This window comes from Sprattus sprattus (assembly GCF_963457725.1).
Source record: "Sprattus sprattus genome assembly, chromosome: 12".
NCBI classification, from domain to species: Eukaryota; Metazoa; Chordata; class Actinopteri; order Clupeiformes; family Clupeidae; genus Sprattus; species Sprattus sprattus.
In genome coordinates this window covers 8,772,885-8,794,182 of record NC_137910.1, presented here as the reverse complement: position 1 = coordinate 8,794,182, position 21,298 = coordinate 8,772,885, and the positions used below count along the sequence as shown (strand labels likewise).

The following is a 21,298-nucleotide window of genomic DNA, read 5'->3' as shown; positions in this document are numbered from 1 at the left end:
TCCGATGAAGGCCCCCTGGCACATTACTATCACGGGCACAGTCTCATAGCATGTGAGGGCACAGTCTCATAGCATGTGAGGGCACAGTCTCATAGCATGTGAGGGCACAGTCTCATAGCATGTGAGGGCACAGTCTCATAGCATGTGAGGGCACAGTCTCATAGCATGTGAGGGCACAGTCTCATAGCATGTGAGGGCACAGTCTCATAGCATGTGAGGGCACAGTCTCATAGCATGTGAGGGGACAGTCTCATAGCATGTGAGGGCACAGTCTCCTAGTATGTAAGGGCAGTGGAATTTGCCTTTTGAGCCACTGATCTGTGGCGATGCAAAGGATATCAATGATTTAATGCTCACACTTCAAGAGCTGATCACAAGACCATCCATTTTCATCTGTAAGCACATGTACATGAAAACGTTTATGGGACACTCAGCTGTTTGAAGAGCCTTGTATTGCTGTGGTGTGTGTTAGTGATGTCTGTGAAATGAATGCAGCGTGGTAGAGACACTTGTGGTGGAGTGTCACGGAGCACCACACGAGTCACAAATGACTACTTTAGGAACACTACTTTGGTCTACATTAAAGGAAGTTCCGGGGACTGTATCTGTGCCATCGACGCTGCATTGTTGATGTTTGTCTAATTGGCTTCCAACATGCACTACGGAGTCCCCTGCATGTTAGTAAGACCATATTCTGGGGATGGCCTCTGTGTCTCCCTACCCCTGCCTGGGGGGGGGTGTCTCCTTTTACAGACTTGTTTTGTGGCCTTTTTACTCCGCCCTGTCAGTGACCACAGATATCAGCCCCTGTAATTGGTTCTTACAGTCTCTGTGTAATGAATTACACTAATTTAAAACATGGATGTCTCTCTTTGATAGCTTCCCCCAACTGTCTTCACTCACTTTATTTGCTGCCGTTTTGATTGAGTGTGTGGTGAGGGCAACAGTATTTGCCCTGAAGCGTTCAACTGTCCTCTCCGGGTGGGTAGATTAAGTTAATTGTTGCTTTGTTAATGAACACTATCTGAAATAAAAAGCAAGGATCCATAATATAGTAAAAAGAAGAAGCTTTGTCCCTGGGATATCTTCAAAACAAAAGCAGACAGCTGAAACACCCACAGACTTCCCCTGTCTTGACTGTTCACATGTAACATATTTTATAAATGCATGTAACTCCACCATATGCCAGTAGGGCTGAAATGCTGTTTACCGTTACAGGACTTCAGAATCTTTATCGAGGTCTCCAATTTAGAGGATCAGAATGTTTGCTGCACTCTGAACTGAGATGAGAAAAGTAACGGTTCAAATACACACGAGTGTCTGATCACATTGTGTGTGTAGTCGGCCCACTAGGGAAGTTTCACACAGCTTTCTGGTGGATTCCGCCAGACAGTCGTCACCAGTTGGGAGGGGGTGGGGGGGTTGATAGGGCTGTGCTACGTTAGCAACACTCATTCCATCGCAGAGCCTCTTGTTTGGCTGGGCCTCTCGTCAGCCCTGGTTTGCGAGGAGAGACGGAATTGCGAGCAGCGTTTCAGCAGCTGGCCAGGCTATCTCTGCCATTTTGTTTGAATCCGGTCAATTTCGGACCAGGCGCATCCGCACAAGGAGTTGGCAACAACAACGGGACAATGACTTGAACTGGACTGTGGTTCAAGCTTGGGAATTTTGTATATGAAGTGAGTGGATGTCTTGTTTTTGTTGAAAAGTTAAATGACCTCACTGAAGGAAAGAGAAACTTAAATGACCTCACTGTGGATGACTACGTAGCCTACGGCATAGGTTACTTTGTTTCACTGGTGGTTAGCGTCAAAGTAAGATGTTGAGATTGCCTCCTTACACTTTTTTGTCCTCGGCGTAGCCTATCCTAAATTGCGTAGGCAACAGAGGAATTCAAGTCTATTTTGATGTAGCGTTTCCTTAAAGCCTTTGACTGAGTTCAGGGTGTTTACATGAATCCTAACGGTATCCTGTGTTGAAGACTACGAATGTAACAACTTTAATGTAACCGACGGTTTAGGATAGACTTCTTTATGATTTCTGAGTTTAAACAGCTGTTTTGTGCTCTACCATCGAACGGATAGAGAAGTTGTAACATCTGTGGCTACCATGACGAGCAGCTTTATCCTTTCGTGACAGTTTTCTCCATCAGTTTAGCGGGGGCTGTTTTTGCCCCGGCTTAGTGAATCCAAGCATGGCTGAGTTGTTTATATCACAGCCCGTCCTAGTTTATATAGTTTCCATGCTTCTGAGGTTGGAGTTTGGGATTGTTGTTTATCTCAACATTCAGGCCATCTTCACTAGTGTCATGTATCTGCTGGCCATGGCCTGAACGGTCAGTTGTTGAGCGTTTATTTTCATATTCAGGTTCACATTCAGGCTAGTGGTTTCTGCCAAGCACCTGGGTTATGTTTCCAAAGTAGGTGCGTATGCTGAATTGAAAGAACATCTTATGATCTTATCATCCACAGATTGTTTATTCAATTATTCAGACAAGGCATATGTGTTGAAGCAATTTAACGTGGATTGCAGAAAATATTTACAAGTGGCACTTCATCAAAATGTTCTTATAATTAATGTTTCTTGTAGCCTGTGTTATAAATGACCTCCTTTTAAAAAGGACCAGATGATTCAGCAATGTTAGGTTACTGGCAAAACATTCTGAAGGCTTTAGTTACTGTATGAGGAATTTTAGCTGCCTGAAAACAACCAATTACAGGACTATAGAGGTCTGTGCTATATTCGTACTTGGCTTTCATAGACATACACAGTCTATCATTAATCAGAGTATTTGAGAATTTACAGGGAGGAAAATAAACATCCTTCCCATTTTTAGTAATTTTGTGAGGTTAGACCAGGGTCACACCCCTTTTTCCTCAAAGTTGATCTGAATTTAGAAATCATAGCATGCAACCACAGCAGATACAGTGTGAGAGAATAGTCACAACCATAGCAGATACAGTGTGAGAGAATATTCACACTGATGTTGGCATATTGGGCTTTGTAATTACCGAAAAGGAAAGATCCCATGAAGATGGCTATTTTAGAAACTATCTGTTTAGAAATGAGAGCGACACAACTTGTGAGGTTGTTTAATATATAATATGACATTGGCAAAATAAGTTTAAAATTAGCAAAATTACAAACAAGAAAATGTACGATAGGCCTACACTGGATGTAGTCTACACTGGATGTCCCGACCAGATAAGGTTTCCGTGATGCGGTTCATTTTTCTTCAGAATTTGTTGAAATCATTTTGATCGCGTTATTATTGTACTAACATTAAACTATTCGAAAACACTTGGCACCTGAACCTCAGTGGTTACTGGATTGAGGTTTCTACATAGTGATGAACGTAATCAACCAGCCAACCACCCAGCAGTTACCACAACCCTGGTTTCATGATGTCTGTTCTTGAGGGACTTCACATCAGTTCCACTTCACATCAGTTCCAGGGTTTTTCCCCATCTGATGCCCTAATAGAACAATATCCATCGCTGAACAGTAATTGATGTCATGTGGACTTAAATAGAGCTGTATCTAAAATGGGAAAGCCATTCTTGCTGAAGATGAAGACAGAATAAGGAGTATGCTGTGGGAGAGGCAGTCCTGTCCCAGGTTTCCTCAGACAGAATGCACCTAATTATCTTCAGACATAAAGACAGAACTGAACAATCTGAATGTGTACATCCCAGGACCTACAAAGCTACTCATCTCTGAAGGCCCAAATCAGGGTTTCTCTTCTTGATGTTGAGGTTATGAATTAAGGCTTTTCTGATTATATTTTTTTGTGGGATGTACATTGACTGTCAAAACATGCAATATTATTCCTTAAGTGTCTGCCCCATATCCATCTTGTATGGAATGGAGAGAACCAAACAGTTGTAATTTTACTTTGCATTCAACCTATGGAAGTAGCAGAGCTTAAACTCTGTGACTGTAAGTAGAAGGGCACATGGGTAAGCGCGAAACAATTATTAGCGGCGATAGGAACTACTTGTTTCATGCGTAAGTATGCAGAAGTGTGAAGCGCTGGCATTTCCTGTGTGCACGGTGCGCGTCCCGGTGGAATGTGAGGAATGTCTGTTATGGCCTCTAAAGATTCTGTAACCTCTCATTTATCTGCCCTCACTGTTCAGAGGAGCTGCGACTGCCAGCCATAGAACTGGGTCAGTTAGCTAGTCGTCTCTGTTTTGACTCTGGGGAAGCTCTGTTGGTTTTTCCTACCACTGCATTTACGTTCTTCTCCCCCCTCCTCCAGTACAGGCTGTGCATCACAGTTTGCCACAGTCTCAGTGAATCCATTCAAGGAGCAGTCAAGGAGATTTGAATGATCAACCTCCATGCTGCTGCTTAAGGCTTCTGTGAAAGTCACTCCCATAGTTCACTTGTTTATTTATAGTCATAAGTCTCGTCTTGTAATGCAACATTATCTAGCTGGTTGGTAGCAGTAAGAGAGGGAGGGGGTACATTCTGGAAAGCAACTCTGTTGATGTGCCACCACATTTTATGGGATTTTCTGAGCTAGCCCTTTTCAGGGCTTCTGTTTATAGTTTTCTGTGCCCCTACGCAGAAAGCACTGAGGTAAGGGATGTATTTAGATATACATTTTTTGTGCAACAACACAGGAAATAGTACAGACATTTTGTACATTCCACACCATGCCACTATCTCTCTGGGTTCAGATTCCCCCTGTGATGTAACCTAATCTCCTGTGTATAATGTATCATTCCATGTTTTTGTAGGTTAGATTTTCCCTGTTCTTGGTGCTGTTGAGATTTTCAGCCGTATTTTTCAATGGCGCCAGTCAAGACATTACTCAGCAGTCACCAGCTGATTCAAGCGGCTATTTTTAAACACTTCCACAATCTGCAGAGGTGAACACACGGAATGGGGTGGCACCGAGCACTTTTTTCCTCCGTCTTTCTCTTTCTCATTTTTCCATGCCTGTCTCACAAAGTACCGCCCTGTGCTCCTCCATATGGTTCCACTTAGAACTACTCTGAGAAAACTGGTTCAAATAAAATATTAACTATGAAGCGCAGGCAATGCGAGCAAAGACACACGTGCCATTGAATAATTAAATGTAATTAAACTAGCAGTCATGTGGGAATAGGCTGAACTGGCTGAGTGACAGAAGCCAGCTGGTCTCTTGGTAAGAAAAACTGAATGTGAAAGACCCAGAGATGACCCCCAAATGCAAACTCAATATCTCCGTGAAGAATCTTGTCTTTGCTTATTTGAAAGCTTCCTATAACCCGCTCTATGATATTCCACCCCAATCAAGGGATATAAATAGCAAACGTGGTGTATAAAATAATGTCTGATAGGCTGTTACTCATGTGAAGAGCTTAGCCTTATTATGCTGAGGCATTTCTGATTCCACCGTGTTCATATGGTGTGACATCACAGGCTTGTAAAGAGTGCCCTTGCACTCAAGACCCCTACGTGATGAAAGACATATGCTGAACACACTTAAGATTGGAATGCTGGAGTGTGTATGGCGTTTATTCAACATTGTCTGATACGTGGGGTCCACTGTGTGTGAGACTGCAGTCATAATTAAATGTGATGTGTATGTTACATTGTGGATGTAATCAGTTCCTCCAGTATTTGTGTTCACGAATACATGCAAATGTAAGGAATTTGCAAATGCAGGTGTGTGTTTCTTGTCACTGTTGTCACGGCAATATGGCCGCCAAAAAAATTCATGTAATTTCTGCATTCTTTTTTATTTGATTTGATTTAAATAAAAATCACTGCAATTTTTGAGAATTCCTGCAAATTCAGTCACTTTCGGACACAACAAAGACAAACAATCCCTTGCAAGGTCCTGGAGGGATTGGCTAATGTACACCATATATTGGCAAACTTAAAACATTTCGGAGGTTAACAGTGTCAAATAGTGTGCATCTTAAAATTACAATAACTACATACATAACTCATTTCTGTGTGGTTTTAATGTTGTGTGGTGATTGTTCTTTACAGATTACAATTCAAGCATACCTGACTGGTTGCCATACAGTGCCGATGCCAACTGATCAAGAATGTGCTCAATGAACCATCCCAACTGGGTCACCTTTGAGGAGGAGGGAAGCCCCGTCTCCTCACCTCCGAAACAGCTGCAGACCTCATCGTACACCCCCAGGTCCTTACCTCGCCCCAACGGCTTAAAGCTGGTGCTCCCACCCTTGGGAGATCAATCATGGAGCTTTACCGGTGCCCTTGAATCTCCCCAAGTACACTTAAGTGGCCTTAATGGCAGTAATTGTGTCCCTAGTAACACTCCCATGTGCACACCTGTGAGGGAGACTCCGCCTAGTGCATCCCCTTTCAACTTTGGTCCTCGTGGACAACCAGACTTGTTCTGCAGTGCTTCCAGCTCCCCGTCTACTGTCTTATCTTCCTCAGGCCTGGGTCAAAGTTCAACAAACCCCAGTGCAGAGAACTCTAGCCCTTTCCCTTTGTTTCAAGATGACCCAGGGCACTGTAATCCTTTCTGGGGGGAGACCAGCCACAACGCAGAGTCAGGAAGCTCTTCGTCAGATTCCGAGTCCGGCTCGAGTTTGCCTCGGTTCTTCATCAGGACCAAGGAGGGCTATGAGCCTCCCCCTGCCGCTCATCTTCAGAGTTCTTACTCGTACATTTGTCATAAACTTGAGCGTTTACGTGCCGTAGGAGACGCGGAGGAGGAAGAGGAAGAAGCAGAGGACAGTGAGAGAACAGAGCCAAGCGTGGAAGAGGAGAGAGACGAGGGAACTGCAGGGAAGTCTCTGCTTTTCGTTCCTCAGGGATTGTTTCGTAGCCAGAGGAGACATGGCTGGCCACTGATGTTGAGGATCCCAGAGAAGAAAAATCGGATGTCTTCCCGTCAGTGGGGACCCATCTACCTGCACCTGTTGCCTGGAGGAGTTCTGCAGCTCTACTATGAGAAAGGCCTGGAAAAACCCTTCAAGGAGTTCCAGCTCCAGCCCCAGTGCCGCCTTTCTGGGCCCAAGCTGGAGAGCTATGGCGAGCCTCGCAAGATCCACACTGTGAAGATCGAGCACGTGACTCACACTGAGCGCAAACGCTACCATCCCAAGCCTGACCTGACTCACGAGGCAGAGGTGGAACAGCTACTGAAGTTTGGCACCACAGACCACTCAGACATGGAGGACCTTATGGTGGCTCTGGAGGAAGAGCTGCTGAGGCTACCAGCCCCACAACAACCCAGAAAACACTACGAGGAGCAGGAGATGTCATTACAGATCGCCGATGACGTCTGGGTGAAGCTGGATAAGGAAGGGGCCACACTGGAGCAGGCAGCCGTCACACGGATACACTGCCTGGCATTCCTGAACGGTCCGGGGGAATGTTTCATGGCACTGAATGATGAGAAGCTGCTGCTGAGAGACTCCAGCTATGGGTCCGAAGGAGATGACAACGTTTGGATGGAAATCGCAGACTGTCACTTCCACAGCTGCGTGAAAGAAGATGAGTTCCACAACTCACGACTGGTGAAGTTCTCACCTCCGGATGCTTGCAGAGTGGAGCTGATGCGCTACAAGACAACGTCGTTCGGTTGCAGCGACCTCCCCTTTTCCATGAAGGCCTTAGTTACTGTCCAAGGCGCTTATGTAGAGCTGCAGGCCTTCCTCAATATGTCCTCTTCGTCCCCATCTGTAGGAGTAGCAACTGAGTGTCAGCCTCTGTGTGAAAATGTAATGATCCGCGTGCCTGTTCCTGGGGACTGGATCAAGGTATCCCGCACGGTGTCCTTGCTACGGCAGAGGTCTCTCAAGTCTCGCATGAACAGGAACACCTGCCTGGGCTCTGTCAATATGCCAGAGTCTCATCCGGTCATGCAAGTGTCTGTTGGCACCGTCAAGTATGAGAATGTATATGGGGCAATTGTGTGGAGGATTGACAGACTACCTGCTAAGAATATGGGTAAGAAGCTTCTCCTAATTGTTTGCCTTGATAACATGACCGTTGGTTCATCACTCACCATTATATTGCTCCAGCTGTCTACTACTCCACTGTTTCAGCACTAAGTTCACACAATTCAGTTAGTGGCTGAACTTAGAGATGCAATATGTAGTGTTGTTTTTTCCTTGTTTTAGGTTTGTGGGCATTTCATTTAACTGTATTTGTTTTCCTAAAGTAGGCAATATAATCCTGAAACTGAAGAGCAAGATTCAAAGAATGAACAGAACTATTTAAAATATTTGTTTTCGTTTATTTTAGAATTTTTTTTGTTTTGGACAGCAAAATAACACATTTCACCTTTAAAACACACATGACCAAAAACAATTTAGCGCAAAGGCAGGAATTCAAAAGCAAACCTTGATAACACACTCCCCCCCCCCCCCCATTACACTGCCTGCCTCTTCTGTTACTATGTCTCATCCTTGAGGCCTAATCCTTGAATGAACTTGTCTGAGTCAATAACTGATGAAATAGTCAAGGTCAGCTGAGAAACATTTCCTCACTGCATCCCTAGAAAAACACAAACCTTTATGGTTGTATCTACACATCAAAACTAAGCTTGTATACTGTAACCATATGTGAAATAACTTGGTTATAAAATACAACAGTGCACCCTCTGTTGGTGGTAAGGCATTACTACAGCTAAAGATTCCCTCTTGTTTCCGGCAGCACTGAACCATCCGCATTCCTTATCCTGCAAGCTGGAGCTTGGGTCTGATCAGGAGATCCCAACTGACTGGTACCCCTTTGCCACCATGGAATATGATGTTGCTGATGTAGTTGTGTCCCAAACGAGGGTCCGATCTCTCGGCACAGAGAGTGACATTCAGCCACAGAAGCATGTGAGCAGTAGAGCTTACTATCACTGCCAGGTACGTGTGCATAATTAACTACAGCACAATGGTTGTATGAGTTGTTGAAAGTGAAGTGAGTTGCAGTGAACGAATTATAATACAAAGGTCTGTTTTGGCTGGCTTTTTGGTAAATTGTGGTAATGAGTCATGATTCCTGAGATACATTGGGTTAATGAGTCATGATTTCTGAGATACTTTGGGTTCTATGAGGTAAACATGACTCTTTATGTACTGCATTTTCCTATTGGTGCCAACTAAGAATGTTTGTTTTTCTCCCAGGTGGAGATCGAGAAGAAATGGATCGAAACAGAACCTCAGAGACAGTCAAACTGCATGATGCAGTGAGGATTCAGGAGCAAGAGAAACTCTCCGGAGCAAAGATGCAGGACTGCTTTAGCTGGCTCTGATATGTACGTGTTCCGACAACTGATTAGACCCAGAGAAACAAGGATGTAGAGGCTTCAGAATCATCTTTTGTGTTATTTAATACTTTTCTGTCAATTCTGTCATTGGTTCAATCAATCATAATACTCCAGCATGAATACAAACCGTGTTACATCAAGATTCCACAAACCAGTGATTTTTTTATGCATGTTATGCAAAGTTTATACTCCCACTCTTGCGGCTGCATTGCACTTTACATTCCTCTTTGACATTTGATTGCTTACTGACAGGGAACTTGAATTATTTTTATATGAATCATAGCAATAATGTACACAGCAGTGTCACTAATCCACAATATTATCTTAAAGAAGACCAATAGATTGGCTTATATGAAGGCAGTGTAAGGTTGTTTTTAACTTCTCCTACATTTGAAATGCACTATGTTAACCATTCTTTTTGTAAGTACTGATGAAATTAGCAACTGAAAGTCTTGGTACTAACTGTACCACATGAACTTGTGTATAGTGCTAAATGTAGAAAAGCCAACAGATTTGATACTTTGAATTGTATGAAATTAGACTACCATGCTTATTCTCGATAACTCAAAGAAGCTAATTAAAATGTTAATATTTTATACAATTGTGTGTTATTTTTTTTAAAGGTAAGTACTCATTTACAGCTATTACTACCTGTTATTGAACTAAAGGCACAGATGAGATAGATCTGATATTCAGATATGCTTGCGTTTAAAAATAAAAAATGTGGTCCTGTGAGGAACCCATTATTTACTCACTATCTTAGCAGTGGAAAGTGAGTATGGAGTCTAAAATGGTTGCCCATAGCAACACATAGTAGACCTAAATTTTATTTGAGAAGGGATTGATGTCAAACACAATCAAGGAGATCCTTTCTGTGCATTTAAGTGTCAATTTTAAAGAAATGTAGGCCTACTAATGACTAGTTACATGACGATCATGCTTACTGGGCTTAACAGAATCTGCTTTTATAAACAAGCGGCTCCTTTAAGTGAATTAACACATTGTGATTAAACATGCTTCAGTGTAGGATGCTTGTGGGTATCCTTGCTCTTATGGTTCATCAAGAAGGCTCCTCTTCCCTGGTTCACCAATCCCAGATAAGCCTTTAAAGGGGACATATTATAAAACGTCTACTTTTTTAGTGCTTATACACGTTAATTTGGGTATTTGGCAAGTCTACCGTCCCGAAAACTCCAGAAAAAAAGAACTCCCGCGATTTGTTATGGTTCTAGTACGTCAGAAACGTCATGCTTGAGTGACTGCGAATGAGCTTCCTTAACATTCTCTCGTCACTTTGATTTACATGGCCTTGGCCCGCCTCCCCATGTCATTCCCCGCCCCCCCCTACACTCACTTGAGATACGATATTTGCCAAAGCACTTCACTTTGTTTTTGTAAACCTCGGATACACTTGGAATAGCTAGCTAGCAACATGACGCAAATGAAGCCCTCAAGATGCGCTGTGGTCGGCTGCACAGATCTGTACATAACGTCCCAGCCTCAGAAGACACAAAAGCGAAATGGATTGAATTCATATTTACAAGGCAAACATGACTAGCCTAAGGGATCACATAACATCCCCCCAACCCCTCTTCAACATTGATAACATCGCTAACCGCCCACACTAAATGGTGAAATTGCGTGCACACCAACAAACTTTTGCCAATTCTTTCCGGAACATTACCATTAAATATGAATTCAATCCATTTCGCTCTTATGTCTTCTGAGGCTGGGACGTTTATAAACAGATCTGTGCAGCCGACCACAGCGCATCTTGAGGGCTTCATTTGCTTCATGCTGCTAGTTAGCTATTCCAGTAAGCTTAGATCAAATAGGCTAGTTTAGCAGTTCGTTTGGATGTAATTCCTGTGAGAATTTACGTTTGAATGGGTATACCTGTAGTGCCTACCGCAAACAACAAGATTTCTGTGAAGTAGTTTGGTATTTGAAGGTTTTCGAGATTAATTGTTGTCACAATAACCTGACAGTGAAATGATAGGCTTTGTGTAAAAGTTAGTGATATTAGCATGTTGTAGTGTGTAGGAGCCAGCTGGTGTACAGCAATTGCTAAAAATGTGCCCAACGCAATTTTGTGTGAACAGTTAAGCTAGCCTATTTGATCTATGCTTACTTCTACAGTAGATAGTTCATTTGGATGTCTATGGAGTGGAATTTGTGTCGTAGTATATAATGTCTTTATGAGAAATAGTTCTCTCATACAAAAAACATTCCCTTTTGAAAGGGCTTTGTGTTGGGGTGGAGGGAGGTGTTAAAGGCACCCAGTGCAACTTTCGAGGCTTAAAAATAAACATTCAATTTCTAGTCTTTTTTACACGTAAGTTTTAATAACTCCATACCATTACAAATCGACATTCAAGGAGCAAAGATGAGACGTCGTTGTGTGGTGAGAACTGATAGAATATCGATAACAACAACAATCGCCGCCATTTTCTTTATTAATTGGTGCCCACAATAAATAAAGCAGGATTCCAGTCAATGGAAAAAAGGCCTCTCCCCACCGGCGATTGTTGTTGTTTACGATTTTCTATCAGTTCTCACCACACAACAACGTCTCATCTTTGCTCCTTGAATGTCGATATGTAATGGTATGGAGTTATTGAAACTTACTACGTGTAAAAAAGACTAGAAATTGAATGTTTATTTTTCATTGAATGTTTATATAAAGTTGCACTGGGTGCCTTTAAAGCTAGGCAAGCGCATCTCGTGGAGGAGGGGGAAGCTGGCTCATTCGCATTGAAAGGAACTAAAAACACTCTGTGGAGGGCTGTTTTTGACAGGGTAAAAAGGGTGCTGTTTTCTGATTGAATTATTATGGTATTTTGACCAAAGTATGTTACACATTTCATTAAGACCCCAAGGAACCATATCAACTTGTGGTAAAATGAGCATACGATGGGTCTTTTAAAGATTAAATATGACAATGGACTCCATTTTTGTATGACTACACAAGGACAGAGCAACCACAGAGTAAGTCAGAGTACGTGGGCCTACGCCTTAAGATGCCTATAAGGGGTTTGAATGCAAAAGGAACAGAAAATGGAGTGTCCATTTTAAATGTGGGCATATTGTCTGGCTAGCCAAACCAAAAGCTGACATCTGATCTGAGTAAATATTGATGCAGAAGACTAGGGTGAACTGTGCCTAACGAGATAAACTGTTTACGAAGAGAGTAAATGTTACCTGTCACATTAAAAGTTCTCTAAATCAAATTGGGTTGTTACTTGTTCAAAATCTAGGGTTTGACCAGGTAACTGTACATACCACAGCTTTTCCATGTCAGCACTAACTGAGAGCATACATTACAGATCTTTCATCCTGCGTTTGAGATAATAGAAATTATGCAAACGCGTGACCAAACTCGTGAGCCTATTTTAACGGATGTGACCTATCTTCACACCTGCTGGAAAAAAAACAGGTCTCAGCACCTGCAGCAAACATTAACGCACTTAGTGAATTCCTCTGGGTAATGACAATGGTGTTCAACGGTTCATTTTAACCAAATAACCTCTGAACAAAATTTAGCGACAATTAGAAGACTTTCAGAATAATCATTTCAGAACAAAATACCAAGATTAGCCTCAGCCATAGCTGGCATTATCAGAGGTGTTAACATTGGCCGACGGTCTACTCTAAGAGTCAACAGCCCCAATTTAGTTAGACATACTGTAACTGGCTACATAACTGCGGTTGGACCATCGCCAAGGCGGTGGTGGACACCGCCACTGGTCATGCATTCAAGCGCTAATGCGTTGGTAAGTAGCATTTCTTTGGATAACGTTAAACATCAGTGACGTTACCTATATCGTTCCATGTTCGACTCCGATATTAGCTAGTTAGCGTACAGCAGCAACAACTTGCTAACCAATTAGGCCATGTCAGTCCATTTTTAACGTTAAATAAAGACAAAGTCATAGATTATAATATCTCACAGTCTTAGCAAACTTACATTTGTCAGGGCACACGGAGGTGGTTGTCCCCGCCAATTAATTATTTCCCCAGCTAATTTGTTTAGGAAAGTTGAGCCAAGGCCATACAGCTTTTGCCTGATATGGTATCATGCTAAGCTAACGTGATTTATCTAGCAGTTGACTACTGTGGTTTAATCTCTCATAACCTTATATTGATTTCGCAAATATCGATACTCAACCAGTTATCCTCTTTAGTGCAAACTTTATCTTTCTGTTATCGACGATGTCATCGAAAATGTACGTGAGACGTTTCTTGACGAGGGAGTGGAGGAGGGTGTCCTGAACGAACTTCGTCAGGTTGGTGAATGAAGCAGCTGTGGATATGCGCCCCAGTACTGTGGGTATAGGCTTCAAAGATGTTTTTTTTTTTTTTTTTGCAAGGAGGAAATGGGCATAGGCCTACAGCCTTCAGTTTATAGCTTACACTTAAATGTTAGGCCAACCCTGAATAATTAAAACATTCCGTTGCAGATTTAAGTAAGGGATAACGGCCGACGAGCTGTCCAGTTCTACGAAGTTAATGGACGCTGCGGGGCAAAGAACACCACGACGCGGAGCGGAGTGGTGTTGGTCCGCAGAAGTCCATTAACTTCGTAGAACTGGACAGCTCGGAGGCCGTTATCCCGCTTATCTCCCGTTTACAACATCCAAAAATGTTTTTATTATTATTATTATTATTATTTAGAATTTCCTTTATCTTTAGGAAATTTAATATGCATAATAACCTGATGAATTCTTGATTTGAAGCCTAGTGCTCCCGTTAGAGAAAGTAGTGCGTTTTTTGAAGAAAAAAAAACCGTTACGTTGGTTGTCAATGGTAACCATTCATGAGCATTGATATGGAACGGCGATTTAACGTTTCTACTGGGACTACGTCCAAGGTGTCCGGTTATACGAACTTAATGTACACCCCATTAGCCAATCAGAAAACAGTATTTCGTTCCAGAGGGAGATAATCATAAATAAGTCATGTTTGTTAATGTAGTCCAAATAAAACTTGAATAACAAATTGGGAAAAGTCTGCCTCTTTGAGAACACTGTTTGTAACATGACCCTTAAACTCATCTGTTTAAGCACACAGTAGGCCTATGACTGCTTTCACTCGTCTTCTTCCTCTATAGATGTGGGTGTCCAGAGTCATGCAGTCAAAAGCAGTGGAGGGTTTCCGTAAGGATACCATAAATCCATCGAAGTTTGTCCTTCAGCTTCCAGCCAACTACACGCAAACCCTCCAAAAACAGCCTGGTTTGTGACGCGCCTTTGTCCACAGCTTGTACTCATGCCACTTTAGACTTGCTTTTTAGCCTGTGCACTGCAGTGAGGAATGTGAGAAACCTTACTTCCCATGAGTTCTTTATGTACTTAATGTAGCCTTGTTATTGCACACTTTAAGACCTTTTTGAGTACACTTCTTTTTAGTCTGGGTTATTCTAGTGCATGTCAGGATGGGTTTGTATGTAGGAATTCTTGTAAGCACCTTAGAAGATTTGCCCACTTTACCACTCTGTGACTCATGTAGACAAATTGTCTTTTTTTGTCATGAATAGTATTTTATCTCTGCTATATTCATGTAGCTTCAATCATCCTCCCACCTGGACAGAATGTGCAGAACTTCACAGCTAAGGCGGTATGTTCTATAAATTCCTTTGAAATGTGTCTGATTTGTAGTCTTCTGGGAAGGTAAAGTCTGTTTTTCTTCTCTTAGTTGCTTTTTATCGTCTCAATGTGTAATTTGGATTATTTTAAATGTTCACTAAAAGCATTTTTCTCCAAATCCGCCCCAAACACAACAGGGAAAGTGCCCACAAATGATCTGCACTAGCTGGCTGTAGAGCCATGACATTTCTATCCAATTCAACCCAGATCAACTCGGTGGGGATCAGGTGCAGGGGGGCCAGCCGGCCAACCCCATTAAAAGTGCTGTTAACTAGGGTTTGGAAATGAGAGAAGAGGGGGGAAAAAAACTATTGTCACATGCAAAAAAAGAAAAGTAAATTTATATTCTGTCTCACATAATTGTGAGAGGCAGTTGTGTTTCATGGAGCTGCTGTGCTTTAGCCTAATGAGAAAGCTCTTGGTATTGTGGTACTAATGGCCGTAGGGGGTTTCTTCACATCATTGTAGTCTCCTCCATGAAATCATAAATGTCAAGGGGGTCCTCACAGAATTGAGGTTGCTGTGGGCTAACGTAATCGGTGATTATCGAAGAGAGGTGCTCTCCCCTTTGAGTGCCCACTCCATCACCACACAGTACACCGATCAACTACAGGCACTGAATAGGGTGCCACGTCAGTGACCTGAAGAAGGGAAAGGTAAAACGGTAATTTCCGCAGTGTCTTTACAGCTATTGAGGTAAGCAGACATGGCGCTTTAGGGATCCTTTCCATGCTGTCAGACCCTTATTACAACATGACGAGCCTGTCAGTGACTAAAATAAGCGGTTTACTTATGACGTGCATCCTTGCCCCAAACGCTTCCATTGTATTACCATTTTGCGGCCCACAGAGATCTAATAAATAGGGCCCAGGTTGTAAAAAAACCCTGAAGTTCCCCTTGAAACCAGTTTGAGCTCTTGATCGCACAAACACTGCACTGTGTGGTAGGGCTGTGCAATTAAGCTGATTTAAATTTTAAGTACGATTATGAAAACAGCGTAATCGAGATGACATCTAATGTGTCGTATTGATGCGCTCGTTTTGTCTTGTGTTATAAATCCAGCACACTCATTTCCTTCACAGCGGTGCCAAACTCACTCAGCCACGGAGTAAATGGCAACACTGCTAAACCACTGAGTATATAGCACGACTGCTAAACCACTGAGTATATAGCACGACTGCTAAACCACGGAGTAAATAGCAACACTGCTAAACCACTGAGTAAATAGCACCACTGCTAAACCACGGAGTATATAGCACCACTGCTAAACCACTGAGTATATAGCACGACTGCTAAACCACTGAGTATATAGCACGACTGCTAAACCACTGAGTATATAGCACCACTGCTAAACCACGGAGTATATAGCACCACTGCTCAACCACTGAGTATATAGCACGACTGCTAAACCACTGAGTATATAGCACGACTGCTAAACCACTGAGTATATAGCACCACTGCTAAACCACGGAGTAAATAGCACCACTGCTAAAATTTCATTCATGACAAAAATGCAGGATCACATTCACGTCACATCCCCACATGAAAACATGACAACTTATAACCCAAATCAGCAGATTTTTTTTTTTCAGTCAGTGAACTACTAATCAGTGAAGACCTACTTCACCTTTATTGTAGGCCTACAGTACTTTTCAACTTCAAATGAAAATAAACTTTACACAAATCAATTAAAGATGATTTGACACTTACCTGTATGTTTTAGTTTATATGCTGTTTCTAATAACTAAAGAACACAAAATAAAGTTTAAGTCCAAGTTTATTTATACAGCACATTTCATATGGTATATGTGCTTTGAGTGGTAAAGGTTAGTATATTATTATATCACAAACATAATATGCACTGATGATGCTACTATTAATAAAGTTGATTAAAAAAAAAAAAAAATCAAATAAAAGCACTGGGCAAGTCTGCATGCTCAACCACACCGCAGCTGAAAAGAATCCTAAGGGAAACACTGAATGAGTTATCCTGTTTAATCGTGATCTCAATATTAACCCAACTAATCATGATTATGTTTTTTTTTGCCATAATTGAGCAGCCCTACTGTGTGGTAGAGTTTAGTTATTATTTAGTTATTTTGTGTGTGTGTTAAGTGATAAATGTGGAAGAGGTGAGTGGGTGCCGACTTAGTGAGTGCATGAGTTCTGACCTCATGCTTGGAGCCTCTTGAAAAGTGAGCTCCAGGAGAGCCACTGTTATGACTACAGGAGAGGCGGGTCAGGCTGACACTGTATTAAACACACAAAGGAAGCAACACCATTTCATCTAGATAAGGTCTGACAAAAGCCAAGACGCAAAAAAAAAAAAAGAAAGCCGGCAGGTAATAGAGTTGCCCAAAGAATAGCCGCTGTCTGAGAACCCAAGGGTAATTCTTTTTTTTTTTTCTACCTGAGATTGTGACATTGAAAAGTGTAAGGTGAGAAGCCCCCGCTTGTGTGCCCCTGACATGTCTGTCTGCCCCTCTGCTCCCTGGGCATAATTATATGTCTGGCAGCAGGAGGACTGTAAGGGCTCCAAGCGCAATGCCTGCTGGTCCCTATTGAAATCCTAATGCAGATTACGGTGATTTCTTGTTCTGTAAGTGTTTGGGCAGATAAACGCTAAGGGCCGCAAACCCCCCCCCCCCCCACAACCCAGGGAAGTGCAATGACTAAGGCTAGCCAGTAGGTGGGGGTATAATTGGAGAGCTGCCCTGCCCTATTCAACATCAAACCATGTGGCAGACTCGAGAGACTAAGCGCCAAATTGTGTTAAGGGTGCATCTTGAACTCACAAAATGGCGTGCTGTTCACAGACATGCAGCAGAAACCTTTCAAATAGTGCACCACATTCTGAACCAATCCCCACCATATAATTCTCCACACTGATGTAGCTTGTGGTTATGCTTGTTTTTGCAATTATGAGCTTCCTGTTTATTGGTTCTCCTGATCCTGATGGCAGCTACAAATAACAGGGACTGTGTGGAAGAAAGTGCCCTGGGAGGGCCGATAGATTGCACAGAGCTTCTTGTTGTTCTCATGTTATTGTTTGCTAATGTGCCTTAGGGCAGTGTTGGTGCTGTCGCTACCTTCTCTCTACCACCTGGAGTCACATATCCAGTTCACATCCCAGCAGGAGTCACGCTACAGACGGCCTCAGGTGAGAGACGCTTCGTGTGACCAGCACCTGCTACTGTATCTAAACTATTAGATGAAATCAGGAGAAATTTGTGTTTCTGCACACCTCCCTCATGTCTGGGGACTCCCATTGATTTAATGAACAGCAATAACCGAAGCATTCAGAATGTACCCTGTTATTCCGCCAAGCCACACGCCCACATCGTTTACTCACACTGTTCCTGAAGACTTGAAACTGTTACTGTGCTTCTGAACCGTGTTTTCATATACAAATTTTTTGTCTGCATTCAGGTCATTTTTACAAAGTAAACGTACCCGTTGTGGTGACCCAGGCCCCAAGAGCCAATCGTGTGTTCACTCAGCCCACTGCACAGCAACAGCAGGCCCCCAATGCTCCACCCAAGCCCCAGCCAGCCCCCAGCAAAGCCCACACTACCATCACCATCACCACTACCCACAAAGCACCCATTCAAACCTCTAACAAGGGGGCTGCGCTGACCACATCCACTGCCCTGGCCACATCCACTGCCCCTGGGCCCCAGCCTGATAGGGCAGCCACTCAAGCAGGCCAGCAACCTCCGAAAACCCAGCAGCCCCAGAAGCCCCCAGCACCTGTGGATCAAAGCCTGCCGGCTCCAGTCCCTCAGCCAGCCCCCCCGCTGCCTCCTGTGACCTCCCAGCCAGCCCCGCTGCCTCCTGTGACCCCCCAGCCAGCCCCGCTGCATCCCGTGACCCCCCAGCCAGTGGCGGAGAGCCCTGGGGACTTCACCCTGGACGGTATTGATTTCAGCCCTCATGTGGTGGAGACGCCCTTCACCCCGTCCCCTGGGGTGCACATCAAGGAGGAGCAGGGCCCGTTGCTGGGCTGTCAGGTGGGGGAGGGCAGCAGCAGCAGCAGCACCGTGGACACACCTGATAAAGAGGTGAAGGAAGAGGCTCCCGATGGACTGCCTGTGTCAGATGGCACAGCCTTCTTCAGCCTTGGGAGCCAACTGGATGAAGCCATTAAGGTATGGTATTGGACAATGCAGTTGGTAAGGGATGTTGATAAGGTGGTGGCCTATTAGAATAATACCTGGTAGGCTGTGTCATGTCAAGTTGAAAATGAGGGTAGACTGTCATGTGAAGTGTTTTTCAGTGATTCAGTATAAAAAGCAACATCCTACAACATATCTTTGGGGCTGGTTGTATTGCGCTGTGTTGAGTGGTATTAGTGTTCGCTGTGTTGGTGCTGTGTCGAGTGATTTTCGTGTTCGCTGTATTGGTGCTGTGTTGAGTGGTGTTAGTGTCCGCTGTATTGGTGCTGTGTTGAGTGGTGTTAGTGTTCTCTGTCTCAAGTCTCTGCTGCTCTGTGTCGGTGTTCAGATGGAACTCATGAGGGACTTCGACTACAACGGGTTGGAAGACATCGTGCAGCTGGACGGGGCCTGTGATGGCAGTTCTGACGAGGAGGAGGTGGACATCGGAGGGCCGGTGGCAGAGAACGACTTCCTGGGCATGATCAGTGCAGATGCTCTGCACGTCCTGGAGGAGGAGGGCGGCACTGATGGCAGCAGTACGTCAGGCAGCGACATGGAGAAGGAAGAAGAGGTTATAGAGGAGGTAAGACTTCACTGGGGTGCGCCACACACATGAGAAATAATAATAATAATACAGATGGAAGAAGAGGTTATAGAGGAGGTAAGACTATGTGCGCCATACAGATAATAATAATAATAATTCATTTAATTTGTAACGCACTCTTGCGCCATACACATGAGAAATGATGAGAGGCAGTAAAGACCGTGCCTCATTTTAAATGAACTGTTTTGTGACCAGGGATTAAATGCGGACAAAACTATCAAGTGTTTGATGTTCGGAATTGAACAAAATTAGGAACTGTTTGTTTAAAATGGCGCTGCCTGAAAGAAGAAAGATAGATTTTTGTTGCTTTTTGTAGAAGCTCAACAATTCAGTCATATGTTGATAGGGGGCAAATTAGCATGTGTTGGCAGAATTAATTTGTATGCATGGATGAAAATGTACATATGACGACTCAGAGGTGAAGGCTTTTTACGATGATCAAATGCACCATAGAAAAATGTAAAGGAACCAGCTAGCACACTGCTTTAGCAACAAACATCCCTAGTTACAATCCTAACCTTAACTCCAACCACAGCAACAAACATCCCTAGTTACCATCCTAACCTTAACTCCAACCACAGCAACAAACATCCCTAGTTACCATCCTAACCTTAACTCCAACCACAGCAACAAACATCCCTAGTTACCATCCTAACCTTAACTCCAACCACAGCAACAAACATCCCTAGTTGCCATCCTAACCTTAACTCCAACCACAGCAACAAACATCCCTAGTTACCATCCTAACCTTAACTCCAACCACAGCAACAAACATCCCTAGTTACCATCCTAACCTTAACTCCAACCACAGCAACAAACATCCCTAGTTGCCATCCTAACCTTAACTCCAACCACAGCAACAAACATCCCTAGTTGCCATCCTAACCTTAACTTCAACCACAGCAACAAACATCCCTAGTTACCATTCTACCCTTAACTTAAACCACAGCAACAAACATCCCTAGTTACCATCCTAACCTTAACTTCAACCACAGCAACAAACATCCCTAGTTACCATCCTAACCTTAACTTCAACCACAGCAACACACATCCCTAGTTACCACTCTAACCTTAACCCTAACCACAGCAACAAACATCCCTAGTTACCACTCTAACCTTAACCCTAACCACAGCAACAAACATCCCTAGTTACCATCCTAACCTTAACTCCAACCACAGCAACAAACATCCCTAGTTACCATTCTACCCTTAACTCAAACCACAGCAGAGCCCCTTGAACTCAGGAGATGATGTGAGTGAGCAGGACATCCCAGATCTTTTCGACACAGAGAATGTCATTGTTTGCCAGTATGAAAAGGTAAGCACCTGGCCTTATATCAAACCTGTTGTATGAAATGTATGACTTGTACAATTAATTGTTTATGTAGAATTCGTCCTTAAATATGTATATGTGTGTGTGTGTGTGTGTGTTTGTGTGTGCCCGTGCGTGTGTGTATGCGCGCAGCTATTGATGAATCTTATTTTGGTCCAGATTCACCGCAGTAAGAACCGCTGGAAGTTCAACCTGAAGGATGGAGTCATGTGTTATGGGGGAAAGGATTATGTTTTCTCCCGGGCCATTGGAGAGGCAGAGTGGTAAGGGTTCATGGAAGATGAAGATGCCACCACAGCAACAACACCTTTA

General features: G+C 43.3%; 2 protein-coding genes across 2 annotated transcripts; both read left to right on the top strand.

Annotated features, from left to right (window-relative positions):
• The first annotated feature begins 1,485 nt into the window (after window positions 1–1,485).
• Window positions 1,486–9,816, top strand: ston1 (stonin 1). Its single transcript, XM_080849505.1, has 4 exons — window positions 1,486–1,679; window positions 5,989–7,932; window positions 8,641–8,843; window positions 9,105–9,816. Exons 2-4 carry the CDS (start codon window positions 6,048–6,050, stop codon window positions 9,168–9,170), a joined length of 2,154 nt encoding a protein of 717 aa, XP_080705631.1. The 5' UTR covers window positions 1,486–1,679; window positions 5,989–6,047; the 3' UTR covers window positions 9,171–9,816.
• A 3,180-nt stretch (window positions 9,817–12,996) lies between these two features.
• On the top strand, window positions 12,997–21,253 carry gtf2a1l (general transcription factor IIA, 1-like; the record flags this gene model as incomplete). Its single annotated transcript, XM_080848586.1, has 9 exons — window positions 12,997–13,020; window positions 13,432–13,533; window positions 14,358–14,481; window positions 14,811–14,863; window positions 17,959–18,052; window positions 18,322–19,040; window positions 19,396–19,632; window positions 20,879–20,971; window positions 21,146–21,253. 9 exons carry the CDS (start codon window positions 12,997–12,999, stop codon window positions 21,251–21,253), a joined length of 1,554 nt encoding a protein of 517 aa, XP_080704712.1.
• Window positions 21,254–21,298: the final 45 nt, after the last annotated feature.

Coding starts and splice junctions, on each gene's coding strand:
- ston1 (XM_080849505.1), top strand. CDS start 6,048: ATGTGCTCAATGAACCATCCCAACTGGGTCACCTTTGAGGAGGAGGGA. Junction 7,933..8,640: donor ACTACCTGCTAAGAATATGG/GTAAGAAGCTTC, acceptor TGTTTCCGGCAG/CACTGAACCATCCGCATTCC. Junction 8,844..9,104: donor GAGCTTACTATCACTGCCAG/GTACGTGTGCAT, acceptor TTTTTCTCCCAG/GTGGAGATCGAGAAGAAATG.